This window comes from Moschus berezovskii, chromosome 11, assembly GCF_049115385.1.
Source record: "Moschus berezovskii isolate FMDL1 chromosome 11, NW_MosBer_1.0, whole genome shotgun sequence".
Classification (NCBI taxonomy): domain Eukaryota; kingdom Metazoa; phylum Chordata; class Mammalia; order Artiodactyla; family Moschidae; genus Moschus; species Moschus berezovskii.
This window is the reverse complement of record NC_142470.1, coordinates 5,547,350-5,572,775: the sequence shown is the minus strand read 5'-3', so window position 1 is coordinate 5,572,775 and position 25,426 is coordinate 5,547,350. Positions and strand designations below refer to the sequence as shown.

The 25,426-nt window shown below is 53.3% G+C and overlaps 1 protein-coding gene across 1 annotated transcript; it reads left to right on the top strand.

The window, feature by feature from the left end:
• On the top strand, positions 1-24,657 carry AIF1L (allograft inflammatory factor 1 like). The gene is made up of 6 exons (XM_055400582.2): positions 1-240; positions 396-457; positions 13,845-13,911; positions 16,325-16,366; positions 18,211-18,373; positions 21,879-24,657. The coding sequence occupies exons 1-6, from the start codon at positions 39-41 to the stop codon at positions 21,964-21,966; spliced, it is 624 nt and encodes a 207-aa protein (XP_055256557.2). The 5' UTR covers positions 1-38; the 3' UTR covers positions 21,967-24,657.
• The last annotated feature ends 769 nt before the right edge of the window (positions 24,658-25,426 follow it).

The following is a 25,426-nucleotide window of genomic DNA, read 5'->3' as shown; positions in this document are numbered from 1 at the left end:
GGCCGCCGGGCTCGGCGTCCCGCATAATAGCCGCTTTGATGCCGGCGGCGGGGCCGGAGGGGAGGGGAGGCGGGCGGGCCGGCGGGGAGAGCCGGGGGAGGGGAGCGTCCCGCCGCCACACGCCGCGCGAGCTCGGACCAGGCGCCCGCCCTTCCTCGTCCCTCGCTGGCGGCCGCGAAGCCGCGAGCCGGCGGGAGCGGCTGCTCACCATGTCGGCCGCGCTCAGCAACAGGTTCCAAGGTAGGCACCGCGCGCCCGCGCCCGGGGCCCCCGCCTCCACCTGTGCCGCGGGGCGCTCGGTGGGGTCTGCGGCGCGCGGGGAGTGGGCGCGGGCCGAGGGCGCGCGGCCCGAGACAGACCCCCCGGCTTCCCGGCCGCCTCTTTGTCTCCTCCAGGAGGGAAAGCCTTCGGTTTGCTCAAAGCCCGGCAGGAGAGGAGGCTGGCCGAGATCAACCGGGTAAGCGCGCGCCGCTGCCTTCGCTTTTCAAGCTCCACGCTGCCGCCCAGGGCAGCTTGCCAGTCGCCCCCAAATCTCCCAGCGCCCCGCGGGGTGGGTCCCACCTCCGTCTGCGAGGCTGTGCTGGCTGCAAAATCAGCCCCCCCAACCTTCTCCTGGGTTTTCCCCAATTTCCTCCCTCCAGCCCTGTCTCCGAGCCTCCAGGTAGGTCCCCCTCCAGCCCCTCCACCTCCCTCTGGTCTCGGGTTGCAAGTTGTTCCTCTCTGACTAGGGAGGTGGGGCTCTCTCTGGAGCTCTGATGCCAGCCTGGCTCACCAGCCCTGGGCCCCGCCGGAGCTAGCCTGGGATCCGCCGCAGGGACTTGGCACTGGAAGGGCCCCCCATGTCTGAGTTGTCCCCTGTTTTACAGAGGCGGAGAGAAGAGATGCTCAGAGAGGTGAGGTAGCCCCCCAAGGTAGCACAGCAAGTCTGGGTCAGGCTGCTGTTAGGACCCCAGGCTCCAGACTCACAGGCCAGTGCTCTCATCCCCCAGAAAACGTTGGCCTTCTGCCTGGTCCCCCCACTCCCACAACTCCTTCTCACTCCAGTGCTTTTAGGAAAGGTTGCCTTAGAGACTTGATGCTTTTCATCCTGATCCTGGTGGATTTCTATAAAGAAATCCTTCCGGCTCTTGCCAGACACACAATGGGACGTTTTAGACCTTTGCTTAAAGACTACATTTAAACTCTAGAAAAAAGGGAAAACTGTCAGGGCCTGCCTGGATTGGTCAGAACTCAAAGGCGGCCCCACAAGCCCTGGGCTCAGATCTGCTGTCCATCGTGTTCCAGTTCTGTGGTCCCTAGCAAGGACCTCTCCCCACAGAGCCTGGGTCCCCCGAAGGGCTCAGTAAGGGAAGGCATGTCTTGTGATTGGTCCAGAACCTGGCCCGGCAGGAGAGAAGACCTCCATGGGTGATATTTGGATGACTTCTTGAGGAGGATGTCCCAGGTTTCTAACTGGTGGCAGAGTCATGCCCACTGAAACATGGCTGGACATTCCCCCTGCTGGTTCGCTTGGGCTGCGGGGCATCCAGGATCCAAGTGCAGCTCAGAGTCCCCAAGTAGAAAGTGGTGAGGGTCAGTGGGGTCCTGGGGGGAGGCCGTGTGGAGGTGGGTCCAAGGGCTGTGGCACAAATGCAATATTAACTCTCACCCAGGGCTTGCAGTCTGATTTCCGTGGACTGTCTAGAACTAGGCAGCCTGCCTGGTTTCATTCCACTGGCTGTAGGAAACCCACGGAGGGCTCTGGAGACCCCAGGGTCCCGCCAGGTTAAACTGTGGCCCCCTCACCATCATCCTACACCTGGCCTCTGGGTGCCGTCTTGAGAGCAGCTGGATGTCCGGACCTGGACGTCTGTCTGGCTGGGACTCTCAGGGGTCCAGGCTGCTGGGCTCCCTCCCAGGTCCCTCTGCAGCTGGCCCAGCCTTGGTGTTGGCTGCTTTTGCCCTCTGGACGGGAGCCTGGAACCCTGACCTCATACAGCCCCCTGGGCCACTCAGCCGGCCGGGTTCCAAGCCAGTTGAATCCACCCACAGCCAGAGGACCCCGAGCCAGAGACAGCTGGAGATGGGAGAGAGGTGACTCTAGTTGGACTGACCATGGAGCTGAGAGTGTGTGGGACTTTCCATGCCAACCCTGCCCGTGGGGGATGGGGCGACTACGTGGGGTGGGGGTGAGGCTACAGGGCTGTTTTGGGAGGTGTGGTGACTTGGCTCAGAAAGAGGAGGGACTGTGGCTCTCAGGGGCCAGTCTGGACAGCACTGAGATTGGAGATGTTGAACAGGAGAGGTCTGTGTCTAACCACCTTGGGACCCCAACACCCAGAGAGGGCAAGCGGCCAGCCAAGGCTACACAGAAGCCAGTGGCAGAACTTCTGGTCCAGTGTCCTTTCTCTGCCTGGATGCTATTCTGAGATCCACTGTGTGAGCCCAGGCTGGGCTGCTGCGATCTAGGCTCTGGGCTCCCGAGGAAGGAGGCACCAGGGTGAAACCAAAAGCTTGAGCTGTTCCCCACCACAGCAGCAAGGCTGTCCCACCGTCGTTGAGAGTCATGGGTGGAGGGGGGTGTTCACTGGCTCTGTGACCTTGGGCAAGCCTCTGGAGATAATGGTAATGTGTTTGTTGTGATTTTTCAGCTGAGATAATCTATGTAGAGTACACAGGAGAGCTGCCTGCTGTCTTGATTGCTATCATTAGTTTGTTTGGGACATCACAGTGCAGGAGTGGAAACTGGGGGCAAGGTCTGAGATAGGTTGGCTGTTCAGCCTGAACCAGACCCCTTTGTCTGGCAGAATCTTATCTTCCCCTTCCTGAACTGGGAGCAGAGATGCCTGCTCTGTTCCAGGTCCCTACAGCAATCGTCACTAGAGATGATCAGACTGAAGCTCCTTGCAGACTCTCGGGGAGTCACTGTGTTTGAGAGTCTGAGTCAATTTCGCACATGGCCACAGCCACGGTGGAAGTTCCCTAGGGTGGATGGATTGTTATTGTTTGTTCAGTCACTCAGTTGTGTCTCTTTATGACCCCATGGACGGCAGCACGCCAAGCTTCCCTGTCCTTCACTGTCTCCCAGAGTTTTGCTCAAACTCATGTCCCTTGAGTCTATGATGCCATCGAGCAATCTCATCCTCTGTCATCCCCTTCACCTCCTGCCCTCAGTCTTTCCCCCCATCAGGGTCTTTTCCAATGAGTCAGGGACCCATATTGGCAGCCCAGATTGCTTGCCTTTGGTTGCAGCTTCATAGCTCCACCAAAGTGGGGCTTTTGGGGGACTGGGCTGAGCAGCTGCCGGGTGGCCCTTTGAAAGCTGGAAGGCACGAAGGTTGGGGCTTCATGACTCACTGTATGTGTTTGGGCATTGCTGTGCCTGCTGCCTGGGGCAGAGCCCAGCCTGGTGATGAGCTCTGGGGGCTTCTCTGGATGAACAGTTTCTCTGTGGCCTTTCTCCTCCCTGGGATGGGCCCGTTTCCAGAGGGCAGCAGGGTAGCTCAGTCTTGGCTATTGTTATTATAAGGGATTCAGGAGTCAAAAGAGGAGACTTGGGTGGACCCAGAGGTCCTGGTGGAGCTGTATGAAAATGCACTTTTGGGGGTTGCACTCTAGTTTTTGCTGTCATTTTCTGCGCACTTGGTGTGTGCTGGACAGTATGCCAGGCGTGCTTGGGACATTATCTCGTTGGATCCTCACTTCAACCCTGTGAGGGTCTGTTCCTGTATTGCACAAGGCAAGACCCAAAGGTGCTGAATATACTACCTGCGTTTAAACAGCCACACGAGGCTTCCCCGGGGGCTCAGAGGGCAAAGAATCCACCTGCAGTGTGGGAGACTAGGGTTCAGTCCCTCGGTGGGGAAGATCCCCTGGAGGAGGGAATGACAACCCACTCCAATATTCTTGCCTGGACAATCCCATGGACAGAGGAACCTGGTGGGTGACAGTCCATAGGGTCGCACAGAGTTGGACACGACTGAAGCAACTGAGCACACACACGCACACAAGTAGCCACACTTGGCCCCAGCCTTTTCTATCTCTGAGCTTGACTGGGGCTCCCTTGTGGGCACCCCCCACGCTGTGTCTGTGTGTGTATGTGTGTATATGTCTGTGTGTGTGTCTATGTCTATGTGTGTGTCTGTGTGTGTGTGTGTGTGTCTGTGTGTCTCTATGTGTGTGCTCGCGCGTGCGCATTCTCGGCACCACTGAGCTGGCAGGACCTCCTACCCCCCTACATAGCTGACATTCCCCGCACCCTGATGGCATGGCAGGTGACCCCGGGTCAGCCAGATCCAGCCTTATATGGCAACAGGACAGATTCTCTCCAGCTTCTTGCAGGAACCAAGGGAAGCTACAGGACTGGGCGGGTGCCCCTCGAAGCGTCCTTAGCCGTGGGACAGAGCAGGAGGAGCCTGGAGGGTGTTGAGAGCTGCTGCTTGCACCAGTCAGAGGCCGGGAGGCTCATTTACAAAATAACTTGCGTTGGGCTTTTGCTCCAGGCCTGGTGCTTGGCGTGCCTCATCTCACTGACTCCTCTCAGTGGAACGCCGGATTAGGTGGATGCTCAGCAAGAGTCTGTAAACATCCTCGTGAGACAAGGATTATTTGGCCACCCATTTTAGAGATGAGGAAACAGAGGCTCAGCCAAGTGAAGTCACCTGCCCAAAGTCACCCAGCCAGGAAGTGACAGAGCTGGGATTCTGTCTCCCAACGCTGCCCATGGCTCGGCCTGGCCCCGGTCCACCAGGTGGCTGTGGCCTGACTATGACACAGGCCTCTCTTGCTTACATGGATAAGGATCTCTGGCTGCCATCCTACCCTCTCAGCCCTCCGGGGTCGAATGAAGGGCACTCGGCATTCCCTCGAGCATTTTGGTGCCTGATGGTTAGTCAGAGCCCACGTGCCACCTGTGCCAGGAACTGGACACAGCAGGCCGGGTAGCTCTGCCCAGGGGGTGCTTCTTCCTGGTCTCTCCCCCAGCAGCGGGAGACCTCTGAGCCCTGACCTGGCTGCACAGGTGTGTCTCTTGTCCTGTGGACTGGCAGTGCTACCCTGTCCCCTGCCCAGGTGAATGCCCAGCTGGCATCGCCAGGCACCCGTCTCTCTTGCTCTTCCTTAATATATTATAAGGGAGATGGTGATAAGCAACCACGTGAGCCTCTGAGGATTCAGTGTCCCTGCAGGTCCTGCCCCTCTCAACCTTAGAGTGGCCATGTCACAGGAAGCCGGAGATGGAATTTCTGCAGGGTCTGCTGCTTTCGGGCAGTCGGTGGGGTGTTTTTCTCCAGCTGCCCCGTCTATTGGCGAGCACACCATGTCCAGATGAGGCCCCAGAGCCGCTGTGGGGAATGTGAGCCTGTTGTCCTCGTGGGTGCACATTACAGGTGCCTGCTATACGCCAGGCCCCAGGCCGGGCATCCGTGACCTGGCCCTGGCCCTTTAAGAGCCTGTGGGCTGCATCAGAGGCCACAGGGCCAGGCATGGTGCCACCTGTCCTTGGGGTTTTCGCCCAGGGCTTCAGCTGCTGGCCCCTTGGATGGCCTCCAAGATGGTGATATCTGCCCGCCCTAAAATTCTGCTGCAGCTAATACATAAAGACGTGCCTGGAGGGCCGGGAGCGAGCATCCAGGAGCAAGTGCTAGAGGTACCAGCCCAGAAAGGGAGTTACGTGGGGTTGGGCGGTGGTACATGCAGATGGCGAGGATCGGGAGGCCAGGACACAGCATCCTGGGGCTGCCAACCCCTGCTGGTTCAGGAAACAGCCCCTTCTGGGCATGAGCTCTCAGGGGGTGAGGGGAGACTGGTGTGCATCAGAGAGTGTAAATGACCAAGAGAGGCAGCAGTGAGCCCATGCAGCTGCGGGCACCATCCCTGGGGTCTGAGATGGCCCAGTACTACCAGCTCAGCCTGGTATCCAAGGACAAAAGCCAAGTTTGTCCTGGAGGAGGAGCGACCAGGGGTCAAGGCTTGCCAGGAGGGCTTGATGGCACAATGTGAGATAGAGCTGTGGGTGGGCCTCTTCCCTGCCCTTCCGCTATGCACAGTTGTCTCTTGGTGTGGCTTGAGTTCAGGTGATCCAAACACAAAGTGATAACTGCTGCCCCTTAGTAAATTTACTGGGCTTCCCTGGTGGCTCAGACAGTAAAGAATCTGCCTGCCGTGCAGGAGACCCAGGTTCAATCCCTGGGTCAGAAAGAACCCCTGGAGAAGGAAATGGCAACCCACTCCAGTATTCTTAACTGGAGAATCCCATGGACGGAGGAGCCTGGGGGTGGGGGGGCCACAGTCCATGAGGTTCACAAAGAATCAGACATGACTGAGTGACTAAGCACACACACAGTGAGTATACTAGAAGCGAGTATTTTTCTATACAGTTCACTCATTTAATCTTTATACCAACCCAGTGAGGAGGTTCTGTTATTATGGTTCCATTTCACAGATGAGGAAACTGAGGCCAGAGTTGTAAAGCAAGTTGCCCTGGGCCACAGAGCTACTAAGTGCTGGAACTGGGATTTGAGCCCAGGAAATCCAAGTCAAGCTCCCTTCCCCATCCCTCTGCCGAGCACGCCCTGCACTTGCTGGAGGAAAGATGGTTTGGTCAAGACCTTGCCCTCTGAGGCCTCAGTTTCCCAGCTGTTGACAAAGAGGACCAGCTGGATCTCTGAGGAGCCCCTCTGGCTTCTGGGACAGGGTGGATGTCGGAACAGCTCTGCCACCTCTGGGGGTCCGGCCCATGGGCAGTGACCTCCTAGCTCATGGCTTCTTGTTTTCAACCCCGGGCTCTTTCCAGCTTGCATCTCCTGGTTCTTTGTTAGGAACTGACCAGGCCCCCAAGGGCTCTAGACTCTCAGAGCGCAGGGGGCCCCTGAACTCCTCATACCTGGATGCTCTGACCGCAGTTTCTGCAGCCTGAAAAACTGGTCTGTGGGGACAGTGGGTTGGAGTGGGGGTGGGGGATGGGACCAGAATGAAACGTCTGCACACACGCCCCTTCTCACGCACTAGAGGGCTATAGAGTGGTTCCCTGGCCTCTGGAATAACCTCTTTCTGTAGCTACCCAAGAGGGAACACTGCCCAAATCCCAGTGTTGACCTTCTTTGCCTGGAAACCCGTGGCCAGGCCTTGTTAGGGGCAGGGAGGGAGCTGGGATGGTGAAGGCAGATAGACCATGAATTGTGAAAACACTGTGATCTTAAGTAAGCTGAGCAATCCCTCTGGACTTCCGTTGTCTTCTCTGGGAGTTGAGGACACCCGTAGAAGGGAAAGGGCAATCATAACCAGCCTGAATTGGGGGAGGGGATTTCCTTCATAATCTGTTTAATGGTCAATGATGGTCTGGATGATGAGCTGGGGGTTTTAAGTGGATTGAATGTATAGAAATGTTAAATGATGATAGTATAATAAATTGTTGTTCAGTAACTAAATCCTGCAACCCCATGAACTGCAGCATGCCAGGATAATAATAAATCGCTAACATTTATTTAACGTTTACCAAGTGCCAGGCACTGAGTTAAGCAATTTAGGTATATTTACCTACCTACTATAATACTCAGGACGAGCCTATCAGGTAACTATTTTTATCCTTCCCAGGTGGCACAGTGATAAAGAATTCGCCTGCCAAGCAGGAGACTTGGGTTTGATCCCTGGGTCGGTAGGATCCCCCGGAGAAGAGAATTGTGCCCCACTCCAGTATTCTTGTCTGGAGAATCCCGTAGACAGAGGAGCCTGGAAGGCTGCAGTCCTTGGGGTCGCAAAGAGTAAGACATGCCTGAGCGACTGAGCATGCAGAGATGAGGAAACTGAGGCCCAGACAAATGAAGTCATTTTCCCACGGCACCCGGTGCGGTCAAACCTAGACATTCTGACTCCAGCTTGCCCTCTTGTTTCTGTTTTTGGTGGTGGTGGTTTAGTCGCTAAGTCGTGTCTGACTCTTGCGACCCCGTGGACTATAGCCCTCCAGGCTCCTCTGTCCATGGAAATTCTCCAGGCAAGAATCCTGGAGTGGGTTGTCATTTCCTTCTCCAGTTTCTGTTTTTATTTTTCTTCAAACATCTAAGGTGACCTTCTAGTTCCATCTCCTCCGCCTGGGGGCCCAGAGCTAGGACAGGGGCTGCTGGGGTCTGGAGAAGGTACCCGCCCAGTGGGCATGGCTGTGCCCTGAGGCTGGGCAAGGTTGTAGGGGGAGGAAGCTGTGGGCTGTGCATGAACAGGGACCAAGAATCCAAAGCCCCGAGGTGGGGTGGGAGCTGGCAGGCCAGCCAATAGAGCACCTGTTCCTGCCTCCCGCCTTTCCGCCTCCCCGCCCCCATGCCAAAGGCATGGTCCACACAGCTGCCCCAAGCCTGAGGTCAGCATGGGCTGCCCACCCATAAACAGGTCAGCTGCCTCTCCCACCCATAGTTGCCCTGTGGCTCAAGCATTTGTTACTGTTGCCACTGAGGGAAAATGTCATTCCAACCTCAGTCCTCTCCAGCCTCTGTCATATGCATAAACATGCTTTTGCAAAGCTGCCTTTTCCATTTTGGGAGGGAGGGCGGAGAAAGTCTTCTTGGGCTGAACGCAGTCCTCCCTGTCCATTCAGTGCTCACATTTCTCAAACACCTACTATATGCTGGTAATTGCTGGGTGCTAGGCATCCATAGGGCAGAGACATAAACACATCACATCCCCTTAGGACCTGTTACCTGCCTGCTCCTAGCATCCTTCCAACACCCACTGCCACTTCCTTCCTTCTACTCCTCAGCTCTGCTCAGGGAGGGAACCCGAGCCCCTGCTGTGGAGTTTCATCCCATCTCAGCCACTTGCCAGCTGTGCCACCTTGATGTTGTTGCTCAGTTGTAAAGTCATGTCTGACTCTTTGCAACCCCACAGACTGCAGCACTCGAGGCTTCCCTGTCCTCCACCATCTCCCAGGGTTTGCTCAAACTCATGTCCATTGAGTCTGTGCCATACACCCATCTCATACTCTGTTGTCCCCTTCTCCTGCCCTCAATCTTTCCCAGCATCAGGGTCTTTTCCAATGAGTCAGCTTTTCGCATCAGGTGGCCAAAGTATTAGAGCTTCAGCATCAGCATCAGTCCTTCCAATGATTATTCAGGACTGATTTCCTTCAGGATGGACTGGTTTGATCTCCTTGCAGTCCAAGGGACTCTCAAGGGTCTTCTCCAGCACCATAGTTCGAAAGCATCAATTCTTCAGTGCTCAGCCTTCTTTATGGTCCAACTCTCATATCCATACATGACTACTGGAAAAACCACAGCTTTGACTAGACGGCCCTTTGTTGGCAAAGTGATGGCTCTGCTTTTTAATATGCTGTCTAAGTTTCTCATAGCTGTAGAAGGGAATGGCAGACCACTGCAGCATTCTTTCCTTGAGAATCTCATGAACAGGATGAAAAGGTTACCTTGATGAGCAAGTTGTTTATCCTCCCTGAGTCTCAGTTCATTGACCCTTCCTGCAAATATTGGCCAAAAAGTTCGTTTAGGTTTTATTACAGGAAAACCACTTTTTGGCCAACCCAGTATTGACTGAGCACCTACAGGGTAGAACCCAGCAGGGGCAGACAGATAGTGGACAACACCCTTCATAAACAATTACACTGTAAATTATGTTAGGAGAGAACTCACCGTGGAATGCAAGGTGTTGTCTTAAGGTGGATTGGAAGTGGGGGCGGAGTCTCCAGGAGGCATCGAGAGGGTGACAGAAGGAGGTGACATGCAGCTAGGTGCGCTCCAGGCAGGGGACACAGCTGCCATCCCACAGTGGGTGCACACCTGGCATGGGGGAAGCAGAGAAAGGAGGCAGGATAGCTGAGGCACCCACTTTGGGGGTGAGAACTGGGGAGTAGAGGGCAGAAGTGAAATAGCATGTTAGATGGTGATCAGTGCTAAGGAGGAAACTGGTTTTATCAGTGAACAGACAGTAGTCTTGGACACCTAGGGCTGCCTGCCAGGAGCTGGGCCCAGGGTCAGGTCCAGAGAGGGGTGTGGCTATTAAGCACCCCGCAGTTCAGGCTGAGCTCTTGCATTTGTGTCTGATTTGTCTCCAAGACACGGAACGGAGTCCTACCCCTTGAACACCATCTGTCTGGAATCCGTAGAGGTGAAACTTTGAAACTCAGACTGGGTCTTGAACCCCCAGTGTTTTAACTAAGATCACACCCTTGGTCTCAGGACTTAACGAAGCTCAGGTTCTCCACGTCTCATCACAGAAAGAATTCAATGAGAGACGAAGTGATAGGTAAGAAGTGGATTTACTTAGAAACACACTCCACGGACAGAGTGTGGGCCCTCTCAGAGGGCGAGAGCTGTGGCAGGAACGGGGTTGTCAGTTTTATAGAGCTGGGTAACTTCATAGGCTGATGAGTGGGAGGAGTATTTCAGCTATTTTGGGGAAGGGGTGGGGATTTCCAGGAATTGGGTCACCGCCCACTTTTTGACCTTTAAAGTTGAGGCTCAAGGTCTAGTGGAAGTCCACTTGGCCACCATCTTGGACCTCTTTGGTTCTGAAGTTTATGTTGTGTCCTCAGGCTGTGTCATTCTTTTAAAGTCATCCCTTGCCCCCTTCCCTCCTGTCTCAGAGGTGGTCAACATACATGACAGACAGGCTCCAGGTCGGTGCGGGATTTCTGGTCAACCAGAAAGAACGGGGGAGTTTGGAGGGCCCCCAGGTCACTCCCCAAAGGATCTCAGATGTTGGGTTTTGCCTGTGCTCTTGTGCTTCCCCAGGAAGGCTTTCTAGTTCCTAACACGATCAAGTGAAGGGATCGCAGGCACAGTGTGGTGAGTAGCCTAAATGGATTCCACTCAAAAATTCAGAGATTGTGAACTTCCTACTTTTACAAAATATCCTTTTCTGAACTCATGGCAACCGTCAATGGTCATTGTTTAAAGACTCGACTTGGCAAAATAAAATCTTGGACGCCCTATATTCGCACTTCCCCCTATTTTTTTTTAAATGTTTCTGCTTTACCCCAGAGGCTGGGAACCCCTGGCTGGTTTGTACCTCCACCAGACAGATGTGGCATCTGTGACCCTGGGAGGTGCCTGGTTGGCACAGGGTCACGAACAAGACTTAATTGTCCTGCTTTTGGTCAGAGAATGGGGGGCGGGGCAGGCAGCAGGGGAGAAGAGCTAGAGCTCCGAGAGGAAGCCAAGAGGAAGGGATGGACAGACAGAGCCAGCTGACAGGAAGGCAGTCTCCCAGGCTGCAGGGGAAGGTTCCAGCTCAGCGGAGCCAAGTGCGGGCAAGGCTGTGCATGGTGCATGGTAACGAGGCTCCGAGTGAGGCTACGGCTGAGCCAGCTGGACCCCATGGGCCCCGGGGCTGCCCTCCACCTACTCAGCTGCTGGAGTCACAGGCCCTGGGGTCTGATAGATGCGGGTTCCAAACCAACCCTGAGCTTCCGCCGTGCCTGGGGACCTTGGACTGTAATATATGCTGACCTCCTTGGTCCTATTCTGATCTGCAAACTCAAGTAACGGTGGCTGTGAAAACTGAATGGGATTGCATGCTGCTGCTGCTGCTAAGTCACTTGCATAGTGTCTGTCAAAAGCAAAGGAGCAATCAAAGGCCCCCTGACCCAGCGAGCGAAGCCACATTGGCAGGGCAATGGGGGCGGGGGGGGTTGCCTTCTTCTCTGTCAAAGGGTTCTGAGTTAGTGGGGAGGAACTTGAACCCTTGAAGGGATCAGATGCTGCCCCACACATAGTTGTACCTGTTGTTTACTGAGCAGGGACGTTCGAGCCTGGTGCTAACTGCCCACAGAGGGCTGTCTCCACTGAGGGGTAGGTGCCTGAGGAGGTGGGTACCTGTGTGCCCATTTTGCAGCTAGTAAGGAGGAGGCTGAGATCCAAACCCAGAGAGCTTTATCCTAACTTAGTTGCTTGTCATTCTCCCACTCTACATTCCACTTACAAAGACTGACTGGAGAGGTAGTGAGTTCCCTGTCCTAGGAGATGTGTAAGTATAGACTTGGTCATCATTTAGTGGGAAATGATGGCAGGAATTATCAGAAACAGGTTGCATGATTGACCCAGATAATTTTTTTTTTCGTTTAAAGATCACTTATTCAGCTACAAGTATATATTTACATGGGATGTTCCAAAAATTTAAATTAGAATTTTGTAAACAACTCCAAATTAACTTGTAAAATGTGTTTTTCAATAGTAGTTGGCCTAGTCGTAACAGGAAAAACATTCAAGAGAATGATAGAAACCCAAGTTCAGTATCATGATTATCTCTGGGAAGGGAGAGAAATTGGATTAGGGAAGAGCAGAGGGGAGCTTCAAATTGTGTATTAGTTAGACCTAGATAATATTTAACACTTTACTTTGTTTTAATGTTTTTGGCCACACTGCATGGCACATGTTTGAACAGGGATGGAACCCGAGGGCCCTGCAGTGGACGCCTGGAGTCTTAACCACTGGACTGCCAGGGAAGTCCTCTAACATCATGGTAAACAGGGACTTCCTGTAACTTTATGATAAGGACCTTGTCTTACCCTCTTCTTTCTCACCTGCTCCCAGGCTACCTGGAACAGAGCAGTGTACCCTGTGCTCCCTCAAAAACTGTTGAAATAATGAAAGGATGGAGTCACAGCCATGTCCACGTGGCTCAGTGAGAAAAGCAAGGTCCAGGGAAATAGAGGGGAAATTCTGCAAACTCTGGTGCCACGATGGGAGCACATCCTCTGCTTCCTCATCTGAACGCAGGTTCTAGGGCCACTTGAAGATGAGCAACAAGGGAGGTAAGACACACGAGACCTGAGTTCAATCCCCAGGTCAGGAAGACCCCCTGGAGAAGACAATGGCAACCCACTCCAGTATTCTTGTCTGGAGAAGCTCATGGACAGAGGAACCTGGTGGGCTACAGTCCATGGGGTTGTAAAGAGTCAGACATGACTGAACGACTAACATGTTCAGTTTCAAGTAAGACACCTTCCACTGTGCCCAGCGTGCTCATCGTTAGTTTTTGTTTTAAAGTCGGATGAATACCTGCTCAGTGTCCATTTTTAAGTGTTGGCATTAAAGATGCATGCTGTAACTCAGACAGAACTGAGCTGAAGCTCTGGCTCTGTGAGCCTCAGTTTCCACATCTGTAAAATGGGAATAGTGGTTATAGCTGCCTCCTGGGCCCACCAGGAGATCCGGGGTGACCGTGTGGGTAGGTGCTTCACTCTGGAACTGTCGTTTAATTCCACTGCATCTCCCCTCAACCCCATCTGGTTCTGAAAGGGCTCAGTCGAGTTTCTCAAAGCATCTGAGGGGAAGGCGGACCCTGTGAAGACACAGGTGGGAGGGTAAATGACTTCTGGAGAGAGAGTAATAATGTTAATAATATAACAGCTATTGTTTATTGAGCTGCCAAGATTCATATATATACTCTCCTTGGAAACACAGACAAGAGGAAGTTAACGATAGTTGTACCTATTTGGCAGATAAAGCAAGAGAGATTCAAAGAGGGGTCAGTTGGCTCAGGATCACTTACTTAAGAAGTTCATGCTGGAACCGTGTGACTTGACTTTGCGGCTCATGGCTTTGTGGGACTCGAAGCTGGGGTGTCCTGAGGGGAAGCCAGGTCCCTGTGCCCCTACTTCAGAGGCTGACTGAAGGTGCTTTGTCTTCCGGAGCAGAACCACTGGGCCTCACCCCCAGCTGCTAAGCAAACTTCCTACCCACGAGCTGGACCGTGCAGGTCTGCCCCTGAGGGTTGACAGGAGGCCAGGATAAACCCCGAAGCCTCCCGCCCAGTCCGGCCAAGCCCAGCCACCTGGCGGGAAGGGCGGCACTGGGCAGGGGGCCTGTGCGTTGGTGAGCTTTGCCTGCTGACTGCCTGCGCCATGCTGTCCTCTTCCTCCGTAGGAGTTCCTCTGCGACCAAAAGTACAGTGATGAAGAGAACCTGCCGGAAAAGCTCGCTGCCTTTAAAGGTGAGCTGGGGCTGGCTGCTCCCCGCCCCCAGGAGAGCTGGGTGGCCCCCTGCCCTCACGCATACCATTCCTCATCCACAGGGCCAGGCTGCACCCCGGTTTCATCCAGAACAGCCCTCTTCCAGAGGGACTGTGAGACGGGGTGCCCAGCCCCGGGGACACCCCTCGCCCGCAGGCAGGCCCCCGGCCCGCCCTGGCCCTCTCTCCCCTCCGCTGCCCAGCGTGGCCCAGGTTGGCTCCTGCCCGCCTCTGCCCAGGCCCGCCCCGCCCGCTCCCGGGGCCCCAGGACACAATCGGCTCTTTGTCGCCACGCTTGCCTCCCCTCCTCCACGGTGGAGTGTCTCGGGAGCCCCTGCGGAGAATGGACGTTTGTGTCGCCACAGTGGGGCAGGGGGCAGAGTTTCTGCCCATTGAATCCCCAGCAGCACAGGATGAAAAGAAAACAGGGCCCAGGAGCCCGTGCAGGGTGGGGGCGGCAGAAAGGTCCCTCTGTTCTGGGCCCTGGTACTTGGTTCCCAGCCAGCGGCTCTACAGGAGAGGAGCCATGCACAGAAGGAGCCGGACAGACCCACCTTTGGTGCCCGGGAGATGCACTCCGGGTGTGGGAGCCCTGGGCGCACTGGGGGACCACTCGAACTTGGCATTGTGGGCATCCTCGCTGCTCCAGGGCAGAGAGCCGGCCAGCACTCCTCGGACCGCTTACAGCTCAGCTGTCCTTAAGGCAAGACATCAACGGCTGAGCATGTGCTGAGTGCTGACCTTGTGCTCAGGGTTGCAGATCTCCCTGCCTCAGCCCAATCCAAGCCGCGAGGAGATGGTGCAGATGAAGAAACTTGGGCTCAGAGAGGTGGTGTCATTTGCCTGGGGTCACACAGCTCACTACTGGCAGGGTTGGGGCTTGAACACGTGTTGGTCTTACTCCAAAGCCTCTGCTCTTAACCGTTACACAATTGGTGCTTTTTACATCATAAAGAAAAAAGGAAGGAAGAAGAAAAGAAGTAGAAGACAGACACTCCCACCCTGGAAGGTCCTTCTGCCCCTCCCCTCCCAGTGCCAACACAGAGCAGCCGGTCTCTTTCCTTCTCCCTGAATACCAACAGGGTCACTCTTCAGAGGTGGCTCTGAGAGGAGAGATAGAGGTCCCAGGTCCACACTCCTGATCCTCACTGGGATATAAGATGGGGTCCATCCTGGGACCACAGGAAGGTACCTTGGAAGTGAAGGGAATGTGGAAGTTTTAAATCACTCACTCATTTTATCTCTGAATGAGCCCTACTAGGCACCAGGCCTTTTGGGACCTGGGGGGTACCAGGAACACTCACAGGATGGCCTCTGGCCAAAGGAGCCCGTGTCCTTTCGGGGGAGGGGTGGTGAAGAGACAACAAGGGAGTAGAAAGTGTGTCAGATGATCGTAGGTGCTTTGTGGGGGTGGCGGGGCCCAGTTAGAAAGGCTGGGGGCCCCTGAAAGCAAGAGGAATGGCCCTGAGAATTCCTGGAGGGAGGTTCCAGGCAGAGGGTTAGCAAGGCTAAAGCAGGAGCAGGTGGGAGATGGGCCAGGAGCCGCAACATGCTGCTGGGGGGTCCAGAGGGGCATAGGGGCGTCGAGGGGGAGAGGCAGGCCTGGAGTCTGGAGGGCAGACGCTTGTGAAGGTCATAGGACCTTGCAGGTCACTGGGAGGACCTTGGCTTTCTCATGCTGGCTGCTCGGTGCAGAAGAGACCCCGAAGGTTCCGCCCTCCTGTGGCAGGGGCGACCTGCCCAAGGCCACAGGACTTCCCTGCACACACTGCCCTGTCAGGAGATACCAGGCTCACTCCTCCGAGCCCTTGATCCGAAAGGTCGAACTCCAAGTCTGTAGTGAGGTTTGCGGGGAGTGTCCTGGGGCCCCTGGGCACTGTACGTGCCACGTTGTGGTCAAGGGCAGGTACATGGGCATTTGTCCCAAGAGAGCATCAGGTTCTCAGTGAGGCCCAAGCCCCCCAGAAGATCAGAACTGTGGGGACTTCTCAGCTTGGAGATTCTCGCACCCAGCTGCTCATCTGAATCACCTGAGATGCTCTGAAAACCCACCCTGCAGATCCTCCTCCCCGGGGCCGGGAATTTATTTCAGTCTCTTCACAGACGGTTGGGATGCGGCCAGCCCACACTGCTGGGGGCCTGGGGGAAAGCAGCTGCCCATCTTGGCAGAGGGTCAGAGTGGGCCCTGGGCACCTTTCTCCCCCTCGCCTGCTGTCAAAGGGTGTAGCAGGGGTGAGCCCTTTCTCCAGAGACAACAGCTAAAATGACAGGACTTGCATCGAGCCCCCCACGTGGGGTGAGGAGGCTGGTGTGGGCTCCCGAAGACCCAGCCAGTTACCCGCCAGGGGAGTCACTGGGGCCCTGCTAATGCAAGTTTTTGCTCTGTGATTTCCAGAGAAGTACATGGAGTTTGACCTGAACAATGAGGGCGAGATTGGTAAGTGAGACCCCAGGGGTGCCGGGCCGGGCGGCGGGGGGAGGCTGTTTGATGGGTCGGGGGTGGCAGGTCAGAGAGCCCTCCTGCCTCACCAGCCTGTGGTTTCCCAGTGGACCCTCCTTCCAACATTTCTCCTCCTCCTCTGTCTTCTCTTGTTTTTCTCCTTTTTGAATATCTTTATCCTGTTTTCTTTAAAAATGAAATGTGAAAGCGTTCGTCATTCAGTCATGTCCGACTCTTTGCGACCCCATAGACTGTTGCCCACCAGGCTCCTTTGTCCATGGGATTCTCCAGACAAGAATACTGGAGTGTGTTGCCATTCCCTTCTCAAGGGGATCTTCCCCACCCAGAGATTGAACCCGGGTCTCCTGCATTGCAGGCATATTCTTTACCATCTGAACTGCCAGGGAAGCCTCTTTAAAAATAGGGGGTTATTGAATGAATACATCATCACCATAAAACAGTTTGGAAATCACCGCAAATCACAGGGACGAAATACATCACCGCAACCCCACCTCCCAGAAACAGCTTCCTTCCATTCTTTGTGCTAATCACAAGCAGTTTTATACCGCTTTAGCTTTAGAACCTTTTTTAAAAAATAATATATTGTTTGTATTTTGACATATGATTCATTTTTTTGAAATATAATTAATGGCTGCATAATATTCCATTGTGGGAATGGACTGTAATTTATTCAGCTAAAACCTTAGCATCACCTTTTCAGACAATGTCTGGTTTTAAGTCTTACTGATAATCCCGTGAAGGATGTCTTTGTATGTGAATCTCTGTCCACACTGCTGATTATTTCTTTAGAGTAAATCTCAGAAATTAGGCATTCTGGATTAAAGGCTTTTGAAACATCTTGCCAAATTGCCATCCGGAAAGGTCTTGCCAATTTAGTTTGGCCCGCAGCGTGTGGGGAACGGTTCACTCCTTCCTGTAGAGCGTTGTCCAGCTTTCATTGAAATGTCCTGGATATCCTGGCACCTCAGGGTCTGACACCAGTGTGGCCCACCCTGCCTCTCCGGGGAGCTGGTCCACCGCTCCCCAAGCAGTAAAATTGATCCCCGCCCTACCCCCACTCCGCTGTTTGCTGACCCATTGTTCATGGAACAATCTGAAGGAAATTGCCTCAGATCTTGGGAGCCAGGAGGTCAGAGGCAGCAGCTCCTCGGGGTGCCTCCCTTGTTTTTCTTGAATTTGGTTCATTTGTTGGCTTTTTTGCTCTGTGGGCTGTTCTGGGCCCCCGCTGCCTTCCAGCAAGGTGGAGCCTAGGACTGTGGGGTCGGAGAGGCAGGTGGGGGAGAAGCTGGCAGCCAGCAACCGGGAAAGCGATTTCTGATTTGTGGGTCAGGCCAACTCTCTGATCCCACTTCGCTAGACTGTGATTTCCCGGGTGGCTGGAGCAGTGTACTCACAGTCACCCGAACCTCAGGCAGCAGCAGAGAAAAAATAGAATGAAGAGAAGCTGTATGTCAGGGGCGTCCTGTGCATCCTCACTCCACATGATCCCATCGACTGTTTGATCACTGATGGCAGGAGGTTCAGAGAGGTTAAGGAGTTTGGCCCACATCCCACAGCCAAGAATAGCAGAGCTGGATTCCAACCCAAGTCTGCCTGACTTTAGAAGCCCATGTCCCTAACCCCTAGTCCCTACTGCCTCTGAAGAGGGCAGGGAGGGTGTGATGGGCTTATTCTCCCGAGAGGAGAAAAGTCATTGCCTGCAGTCTCCAGGGAGGGGCCATCCTGCTGGGCTGCTTCTGGGCATGGGGTGCCGCCTGGGAGCTTCCCAACTCGGCCCGGCAGCCTGTCCCCACTTAACAGATCTGCTTCTCCTCTGGCAGATCTGATGTCTTTGAAGAGGATGATGGAGAAGCTTGGGGTCCCCAAGACCCACCTGGAAATGAAGAAGATGATCTCGGAGGTGACAGGCGGGGTCAGCGACACCATCTCCTATCGAGACTTCGTGAACATGATGCTGGGGAAACGGTCGGCGGTCCTTAAGCTGTGAGTACCTCCTGCCTCTCCTGGGGTCTCTGGAGGCAGAGTCACTGTGTGTGGAGAGGTTCCTGGCTCGGGCACCTCAGCCAGTCCCCGGCCAGGAGGTAATTCATTTCTCTGACCTACTGGGCAAGGTTCTTAACTTCTCTGAACCTGATGCCTCTCATCTATCAAATGGTCCCGTTAATAAGTACCTTGCCAGCAAAATGAGCCCATTGCAGAACCCAGCGAAATCAGTGCCAACGGTGATGACGACGATGATAAATGCACAGCTGAGACCTTCTGACCCTCAGCTTTCTCATTTGTAAAATGACTCTACTACCCCACAGATTGTTGTGAGCATAATCTAGAGCCAAAAGCCAGCTCAAAAAGTAGGTAGTGTTCAATCTTGATGCTATTTTTTTTTTTCAATTCTGCTTCTTTTTAAAAAAAGGGGTTTTTTTGGCTCTGGTGGGTCTTTGTTGCGGCACAAGAGTCCTTTGTTGCTTCTCTAGTTGTGGCATGAAGGCTTTATCGCCCCACGACCTGTGGCTCTTAGTTCCCCAACCAGGGATTGAACCTACATCCCCTATGCTGGAAGATAGATTCTTAACCACTGGACCACCAGGGAAGTTCCTCCTGATGCTACTTCTTGCTACTGAAATGACTTTGGGAATATTACTTTGGGCCCCTGAGCCTCAGTTCCTTCACCTGTAAGACAGAGATGATCACGTGTATCTTGCGTGAAGTGTCGTCCTGAGGGTTAATGAGACCCATGAGGAGTCAAGTCCAGCTCCTGGCTGATGGCAAGCGCCTAGTGTGTGGTAACCAAAATCCCAGTTTTCACATACTTCCCTACTGGAAAGCAGCAGAGAAATTCAGACTGTAAAGGACACTCACTTGGATTTTATAAGATTAAATTTTTTTTTAAATTGAAGCAGTTGATTTATAATATTGTGTAAGTTTCAGGTTTATAGCAAAGTGATTCAGTTACACATATGCGTGTGTGCATGCATGCATCCTCAGTCACTTCAGTAGTGTCACTTTGGAACCCTGTGGCCTGTAGCCCACCAGGCTCCTCTGACCATGGGATTCTCCAGGCAAGAACACTGGAGTGGGTTGCTGTGCCCTCCTCCAGGGGCTCTTCCCGACCCAAGGACTGAACCCACATCTCTTGTGTCTCCTGCATTGGCAGGCGGGTTCTTTACCACTCGTGCCATCTTGGAAGCCCAGTATGTATATATAGTTTTTCAGATTCTTTTCCATTGGGGGTTATTATGAGATATTGAATATAGTTCTCTATGCTATACAGTAAATCCTTGTTGTTTATCTCTTTTATATACAGTGGTGTGTTTGTGTAAGATTAACTTCAAATGTACCAATGTAAAATATACCTGTCTCATTTTACAAAGAGTGAAGCTGGGTGGCCTGCTCGTGAGCCCACGGGTTCAGGCTGGTCAGAGCGTTTAGTGTGGGGCGGGATGATCAGGAGGTGTGGTGGGAAGACCATACAGGCGAGATCACACCGCGCCTGAGAGGCTAGCTGGTAGCATTAGCAGTGATGATGCTACTGAAATGACACCTAAGATCCAGCGGATATTTACTCTGTATTGGGCCCCACTCTGCATGTTGACTCCTTAGCTTTGTCATTTATGAATTCAGCAAATATTTATTGAGCACCACCTCTGTGCCAGGAATTATGCTTGGTGCTGGGGACCCATGAATTGCTTACATTCTAATGACAGGAGGCAGACAAAAACAAAACAAAAACCCCAAACACCAGGTTGCAATAGTGCAGCACCCAGAAAAATAAAGTGGGCAAGAGGAATAGAAAGAGGTGGGGTAGTGGGCAGGGAGAATCTCATTGAGGTGACATTTGACCAGAGCCCTGAGTGAGAGAGATATGAAGAGAGGAGCCATGTAAAAATCTAGAGGAGAGCATTCCAGGTGGGAGAAGCTGCACATGCAAAGGCCCTGTGGCAGAGCCATGCTTTTATGCTCAAGGAGTAGCACAGAGGCCCGTGTGCCTGGAGGACCCTGGTGAAGGATGAGTCTGCAGAGATGGGCAGGGTCCAGATGATGCGGGGCCTTGTAGTCCATGGTTGATTTAGCATTATTTGTTTATTTATTTTTGGCTGTGCTCGGTCTTCATTGATGCATACAGGCTTTCTCTAGCTGCAGTGAGCGGGGGCTACTCTTCATTGCAGTGTGTGGGCTTCTCATTGCAGTGGCTTCTCTTGTTGCAGAGCACAGGCTGTAGGCACATGGGCTTCAGCAGTTGCAGCTCTTGGGCCCTGGAGCACACAGGCTTCAGTAGTTGTAGAATGCAGGCTCAGGAGTTGCAGCTTATGGGCTCTAGAGCATGGGCTCAGTAGTTGTGGAGCCCAGGCTTAGTAGCCCTGTGGCATGTGGAATCTTCCCAGACCAGGGAATGAACTCGTGTTCCCTGCATTGGCAGGCGGATTCTCATCCATTGCACCACTAGGGAAGTCCCAAGGAGCTGACTTTTAAAAGGCCTCCCCCAACCGCAGTGGAGGAAGAGTGGCAGCAGGCAGGTCGTTAGAAGGCTCGAGCACTTGTGCAAGTAAGAAATAAGGTGCTCAGCCTGGAGGGGCCGAAGTTGGAGGTGGGCAGGGGCTGTTGGGAGTGATCTTGGAGGTAGAGCTGGCAGGGTTGCTTCCAGGTTTAAAGGAAAACAAGGAGTCTGATGGTTGTAAGGTCTGAGTTCTGAGTTGACTGACTGATAAGTGATGGTGCAGTTTGCTTTGAGAGAAGAGCAGGGGGTGGGAGAGAATTGAGCTCAGTTTTGATGTATTAAATTGGAAGTGCCCCTAGACACACAAGGGGAGAGGTTGAGGAGGGAGCTGGCTGTGCAGGTCTGGTGCTCAGACAGAGGCCCTTTGTGGACAATCAAACTTTGGATGGGATTCAAAGCCAGGGGGCTGAAGGAGCCTGCCCAGGGAGTGAGTCCAGAGGGAGGAGAACACTGTCACTTGGAACAGCTTCAGGATGTAAGCGCTTTTGGCATCATCACATTTAGTTGGAAACACTGAGCATCCCTGGCTTGAGTGTCTTGTGGCACCAGTTGGGAAGGAGTAGAGCTGGGATTCCCTCCTGAGGCTATACCTTGAACCCCCACCCTCTGCTCCCCAGACTTTACTGTCAGAGCAGTGGGAGGTTTTTGAAGATCTGAAGGGGTTTTGAGCAGAACCACAATGCAGACTAGCCCTGCCTCCTCCAGGCAGTGTGGTTGGGGGAGGCACATGACCCAGAAGTCTGAGGTCTGAAATCTCATCCTGCCTGTGTGGTTCTGAGTCACATTGCCCCTTGGCACCTCAGTGTTCTCCTCTGTAAAATGGCACCATTTGCCTGCAGAGGCTTCTGGGAAAATCCCCCTGGAGAGAGGATGCAAAGGCACTCTGTGGTGGACCCTGCAGATGTGAGGGCCGGGATGATCTTTCCCTGGACGATGAAAAGAGTCCTAATCCTGTTTTGTATTGTTTTTCTTTTCTTCCTACCGCTTCTAAACCAGAGTCATGATGTTCGAAGGAAAAGCCAACGAAAGCAGCCCCAAGCCAGTCGGGCCCCCTCCAGAGAGAGACATCGCCAGCCTGCCCTGAGGACCCCTGCCTGGACCTGCTCCGCCCTCCCCACCTCTCCTCCTCCCTCCTGATCTCGCCCTTCGTGACTCATTGTGACCTCTTATTCGTTTTGTTTGGTCGTTGTGTGTCTGTTTCTTCATCAGCAGAATCAGTGATCTCTTTGTATGGCACAAATTATCTGCCTTAAAGGGGCCCTGGGCTGGGGAGTCCAGATCTCCTCCCTCTCTTTTTCCCTGCATCTCCCCTCCCTGTGCAGAAGGGCTGACATTAAACCAAAAACCAGGCGGAACAGGGCCAGAACAGGGAGACCAGAGGCTGTGATTCCCGCACTTGAAACTGGCACTCTTTATCCTTCCAGGTCTCTGAGCTAAGTCCTGGCATCCTGGCCTGGCCCTGGTGAAGACCTCAGCCCACTTTCAGAAGACCCTGGAGTTGGGATAAGGCTGTAAGGCCTCGTTAGGGTTTCCTCAGACAGGGCTCTTTGGTGTGCTAGAATGTGGTCACGCAGTGTCCCACCTCCCCGGCTGATCGCCCCCAGTCCATGCCTTGCCTTATTCTCAGTGAGGTGACAGAAGGAGACGAGGAGAGGGGCTTGGCAATGTGAGCCCTTCCAGAAGGTTCCAGAGGAATCCTCTAATCTTGCCCCCTGGCCATACCTTTACAGGCAACTCAGAAAGAGGGTGCAGCACCCCCCGACCCTTGCTGGGGCTTCAGAGGTAGAGGGGATCCTGGGGCCTTGGGGAGGGGTTCAGCTCAGTCTAGTCCCACCTTTCAGGGAGGATGTTGAGGGCAACATGATAGGAAGGCGAGGACTTCAATGCTCATGGCAAAGAGAAGCAGCTCACCACTGTTAGGCCAGGAGCTGAGAATCAGGTTGCCTAATCTGCCTAAAACCTGACTCTGCTTCCCCATTTGCTTCACACCTTCCTTACACCATTCATTCTTCAGTCATTCACTCAGCCACTCGATAGATATTTATTGACAACCTGTTATAAGCTTTAAGCCCCGTCCCCACCCCACTTTGTCCTGGCATGCGCTGTGCCCACTGTCTCTCTGATTCATCACTCTGTTTCCAAATCACTCAAAACCTTGAGCCTGGGAATTGGATCAGGGTCACCTGTGTTTTTTTATTATGGACTAGAGTTTTAGAGCCTGAGCCGCCCTGTGGGTTAGCTAGGCCAGGCCTCTCAGTTCACAGGTGACAAAACTGTGGTGACCCATGGGGATTAAGTGCCTTGTCCAAGGTCAAGGGTTTATCTGGAGATGGGGGTCTGGACTGGGGCCTGGGCGTTCAGATACCCCCTGCCCCTGCCTCATCTCTGCTCTGGGCTGGCCTCAGTCAGTGATGAAAACAAGGGAAGGGACAGGGAGGGGCAGTCTCCTAGGTCAACCCTCGGGGAGGGCCCTGGGCCAGGCTTCACCCTTCCTAGCGCCTCTGAGGCAGGATCATCAGGGCCCCCAGCCTTGACCCCCCCTGCATTCTGTAATCCCTTCCCCTGCCCACTCAGGACTTGGATGCACTCATCCATTGCACGTGTTTATAAGCATCTGTTACGGGGCCAGTAGTGAAAAGGACAGACTCATGGAATTCAGAGTCTAGTGGGGAATTCAGACCCTGGTGATGAATGTTGGGAAAGAGGAAGCTAAGAGGTGACTGCATTGCAATCCTGGGGGCCTAACTGGGCCCAAGACTGGACAACAGTCCTGCAGAAGCCTTTGAAAAACCTTAAGTGGAAAGGTCTGGGGGCTGTTGGAGGCTGGAGCCAGTGTGAGCTCCCCATGGCTCCTTTGACCCATAATCAAGGACCTGACTTGACGACAGTTTTTGAGGAAGTGAAGCAGGTAGGGGGTGGGGAAATGGCCAGGTTGGATTAATCCACTGGTCTTGACCAGTTCAGGAACAAGATTATTCGGTCATGACTAGCTGATCTTCAGTCTAAGGAGGTACTTCAAATGCATAAGCCTAGTTGAAGTTTAAACCCCAGCAAAACATTCCTCCCTGTAAATGTAAAATCTCACCCCCACATCTCCTCCCCTGCTCCCCCACCCCACCCCACCCCCAAGATCCTTAGCTGAGCAAGTGTCTGTCTCCCCCACTTCCCACTGCCTCTCCTTTCTGGGACAGACTGAGACGTTTGAGCAAGGAAATGCCTTCCTTGACCATTCATCATAGTATACATCTGTACTTCACTCAGACAGGAGGGCAGAACCATCTAGGCTTATTGCAGTGGTTACATTCTTTACAAGATTGCAGGAAGCTTCTTTAAGGGAGAGCAAGTGGGTGTGTTCTCAGCTTTTCGAAAGGACAGGGAAGCGTTCTCTCATTGGATAGGGAGTGTCCTGGGAAACCCCACCAGTTCCTTTATCATTCCTTGGAATTCAGCTCCTGAAGGGAGAGGGTCTCAAGAGTGTTTCCTGGAAAGGGAGGTCAGCATGTATTTCAGGCTGTGGTTATTAGCTATAGGACTCTTACTTCTTTGGCTAAGGGCTCAGCTTCTTAGATGTTTAGCTGCCTTCTTTCTGAAAGACCAAATCTAACTAATGTAACCAGCAACTTGGGGACTGCCAAGTATGGCTTTGTCCCTGCCATTCAAAAGGAAGGAGTGTGTCAGGCAAGTTCAGGTGGATGCAGTATGTGTGTGTGTGCATGTGAGTGTGTGTGACACTGGATATCTTCTCTACAGACTGGAAATAAAACAGACAAACTTATCAATGTCTTGACTGGTGTATTCTGGGATGGTTCTGACACTCAGGAAATTCAGAAGAGCTAGCTAATATAGTGACAAAGTGAATGAACATATCTGTGTACAAGGCTGTTAGACATTGAACTTCTTTACTGCATACAGCAACCCCATGAGTAAGGTTCTGCTGTATCAGCCTTGCTTGAAAAATGAGAAGCAGACTTGGAGGAGATAAGCAGTTCGCTGAAAACCAAATAGTAAGTGGCAGAATTTTTGGAGAAGGAAATTCCTGGAGAAGGAAATGGCAAACCACTCCAGTGTTCTTGCCTGGAGAATCCCAGGGACGGGGGAGCCTGGTGGGCTACCGTCTATGGGGTCACACAGAGTTGGACACGACTGAAGTGACTTAGCAGCAGTAGCAGCAAGTGGCAGAATACGCCCCCTGGAGCTGACCCATGTGATCCAAATTAAGAATCTGTGTCCTAGAGCATCTATAATATTCCACTACAAAAATCTCTCCGTTGGACTGTGTAATAGTTGGCAATCAGCATATCCAGATATGCTGAATTCTAATCAGGCCTTCACCACTTTTTGACTGAGGGGAACCGGGGAATCTTCTTGACTTCTCTGTGCTTCTAGTTGCCTCATCAATTAAATGGCAATGATAATCCCTAGGTTACTAGGACGTCTTGAAGATTCAGTTACACATGGCTCAGCTGGTAAAGAGACCGCCTGCAATGCGGAAGACCTAGATTCAATCCCTGGGTTGGGAAGATCACCTGGAGAAGGGAAAGGCT